Raw genomic sequence first — 2,769 nt, 5'->3', positions numbered from 1 at the left:
AAAAAACAAGTGAAACTTAAAACCAGTAAAATAAAAAGGATATGTTAATTAAAATTTAATTAAGCTTTAAAATAAGCTATATTTATATATTTATTGGCATTTTGGAGTGCAGAGATTAAAGAAAGGTAAACGCTATGAAAAGGAGAGAAGCATACATGTTTTCCCTTGGAAACTTGCAGCTATGTGATTAAGATTCATTAAACATTAAGTATTGTTCCAGTTCTTGAAATGCATAAATCCATTTCAATTTAATTGGTTCTTTTGTCGGATTTGAGCCAATTTTGCAAAAACCAACATGGATTTCCTGCATATCTAATGAGATATAATCCACATATGTGCCTTTTGGAACAGAATTACAGCACAAGGGACATATCTCAGTTCCAGAATAAGATGTGCACAAGAAACAAGTTTGAGGTCATGCAAGCTTTTATGGTTCAAAGAGGTCATCTTAAATATAACTTACTCTCTGTATGAATTTATGAATTTCTGGTAGAAAATTGGACCTTACTTTTTCTATTTTAAAACATATATAAAATTCTGATTTGGTAGATTTGAGATACTAAATGTGTCTCTTAACCATTTAAAACAGCCTGAAGACTAACAAATACTTGATAAAATAGTTGTGATCAGAGCAAATACACACAGCATAAAAGTCAACACAGTATCTGTTAAGAGATGTTATCACTTACACTTTATTATAAAACATAGGGAAATATAAAATTAATATGTATCTTCAAACAATGAAGGAAGTAGTAAACTGATGTAATGTACATTTCATTTTAATATGCCTTGGAAGTCATAGATACTAATGTGGTTTATGAAGTAACATGTAGAGGCAAATCTACCCTATTGAATGGTGAAACTGTGTTAAGATTTATGTGTTCATTTACTTTCCAAACTGAGACTTCTTTTAAGAAATACATGCCTCAGGGCTTCTTTCACATCCTTATTCCTCAGGCTATAAATCAATGGGTTGATGGTGGGTGTCACAAGATTGTTCAAAATCTGAATAACTGCACCAAGCAATGGACTCGGATTAGGCTGAAGGTAGATGATGATGACTGGCCCATAAGCACAAATGATGGCTGTGAGGTGGGCACTGCAGGTGGAGAACGCTCTCTGCCTGCCTTCTGTTGAGCGGATTTTAGAGATGGAGATCCCAATTCGAGTGTAGGACACAAGGATGAGGAAAAAGCAAATGAGAGATAAAAGACCAACATTTGTGAAGCCTACCCTCTGTGCTAGAGAGTGGTCATCACAGGCTAGAGGTAACACTGCAGGCATGTCACAGAAATAATAACCCACATTGCTGGGGCCACAATAGGGCAACTGGAAAGTGAGGGAAGTTAGGATAGTGGCATGCACACAGCCACTCATCCAGGTCCCTGTGGCCAAGACACAGCATAATCTGTGGTTCATGATGATTGTGTATCTCAAAGGAAAACATATGGCAACAAAGCGGTCATAGGCCATCACTGTGTACAGGAAGCACTCCGTGCAACCCAGACAATGATAGAAGAAGAGCTGAACAACACATCCCTGGAAAGAGATCCCTCCACCCCGTCCTGAGAGATATGACAACATCTTGGGAGCTGTAGTAGAACAAAAGCCCATGTCAAAGATGGAGAGGTTGCCTAAGAAAAAGTACATGGGTGTGTGGAGTCTTGGGGAGGAGATGACTGCAGTAAGAAGGAGCAAGTTTCCCAGCAGAGCACAGGCATATAATGTTGAGAACAGGAAGAGCAGTACATTCTCCAGGCCCTCTGTCTCAGGGATGCCCAGCAAGGTGAATTCTGTCACCATAGTGTGGTTTGTCATGTTTATGGATGAATCAGCTCCCGGGAGTCTGTGGAAAGAAATTCTTGGTGAAATTTATTAGGTGTATAGATTAGAGGAGTTTAAATCACAGGGGTAGAACAGAGAAGATACTAATAGTTATTGAGAAATGTTCTAGTTAAAACTGTCTTTCCTGCTGATAGGGTATTTTTCTTCAGTTATGTTCCAAACTGAAGACAATGCTCCTTAAAATTCTCACCCAGAAGATAATTTCCAAGGGCAATTGCAGATGGTGTCCTTCAAAATCTCACTTAGAAAGTAACCTCCAAGGCTAGTGTCCTCTTTTCCTTTCTTTATAAAAATGATCCAATTCCATCATTCCAGGTACTCCATTGTGGCTCTAGAGTGAACAAAAAGATTCTAGAGGAAGGGGATGCAGGGATGGGATAAGGATAAAGGAGAGTTGGCTATGAGCATAATCAGTATACATCATACACAGGTGGGAAATTGTCCAAGAATAAATTTAATTAATGAAGGATTATTTTTCCTATCATACTGGAAATCATGTTCTAGTATTGAAGGTAATTATAATCAGAACCTATAGTATTTAGAACAAAATTACAACAGCAAATGATATACAACACTACTCTACACTCTACCCATAACCTTCAGTGAAACTGGAAACTGATTTAATACACTTAATGTTTCTTACTTAGCACTATCTGTGTTCTTTCCTCTTTGGAAACATTAGAATTTATGATTCTACAAGGGATAATATTGTGGCTTGTATGTAGGAAGACTGAAAATAGCATTGATACCAAAGCCTTCATAAGTAACCTTTGTGTGATAGCAGAGCTTCTCCTATCAGTGTCTTTTAGACAGATAACACATACCTCCACATACTTAGAAGAGATCATAGACATATACACAGACAGAATCTCTCTCTCTCTCTCTTTCTCTCTCTCTCTCTCTCTCTCTCTCTCACACACACAC

The 2,769-nt window shown here is 37.6% G+C and overlaps 1 protein-coding gene across 1 annotated transcript; it reads right to left on the bottom strand.

The window, feature by feature from the left end:
• Window positions 1-882: 882 nt before the first annotated feature.
• On the bottom strand, window positions 883-1,821 carry LOC116072685 (putative olfactory receptor 10D4). The gene has a single exon (XM_031344187.1). The coding sequence runs from the start codon at window positions 1,816-1,818 to the stop codon at window positions 883-885; it is 936 nt and encodes a 311-aa protein (XP_031200047.1). The 5' UTR covers window positions 1,819-1,821.
• Window positions 1,822-2,769: the final 948 nt, after the last annotated feature.

This window comes from Mastomys coucha, unplaced genomic scaffold, assembly GCF_008632895.1.
Source record: "Mastomys coucha isolate ucsf_1 unplaced genomic scaffold, UCSF_Mcou_1 pScaffold23, whole genome shotgun sequence".
Taxonomy (NCBI): domain Eukaryota; kingdom Metazoa; phylum Chordata; class Mammalia; order Rodentia; family Muridae; genus Mastomys; species Mastomys coucha.
This window is presented reverse-complemented; position numbering and strand designations above follow the sequence as displayed.

Coding starts and splice junctions, on each gene's coding strand:
- LOC116072685 (XM_031344187.1), bottom strand. CDS start 1,818: ATGACAAACCACACTATGGTGACAGAATTCACCTTGCTGGGCATCCCT.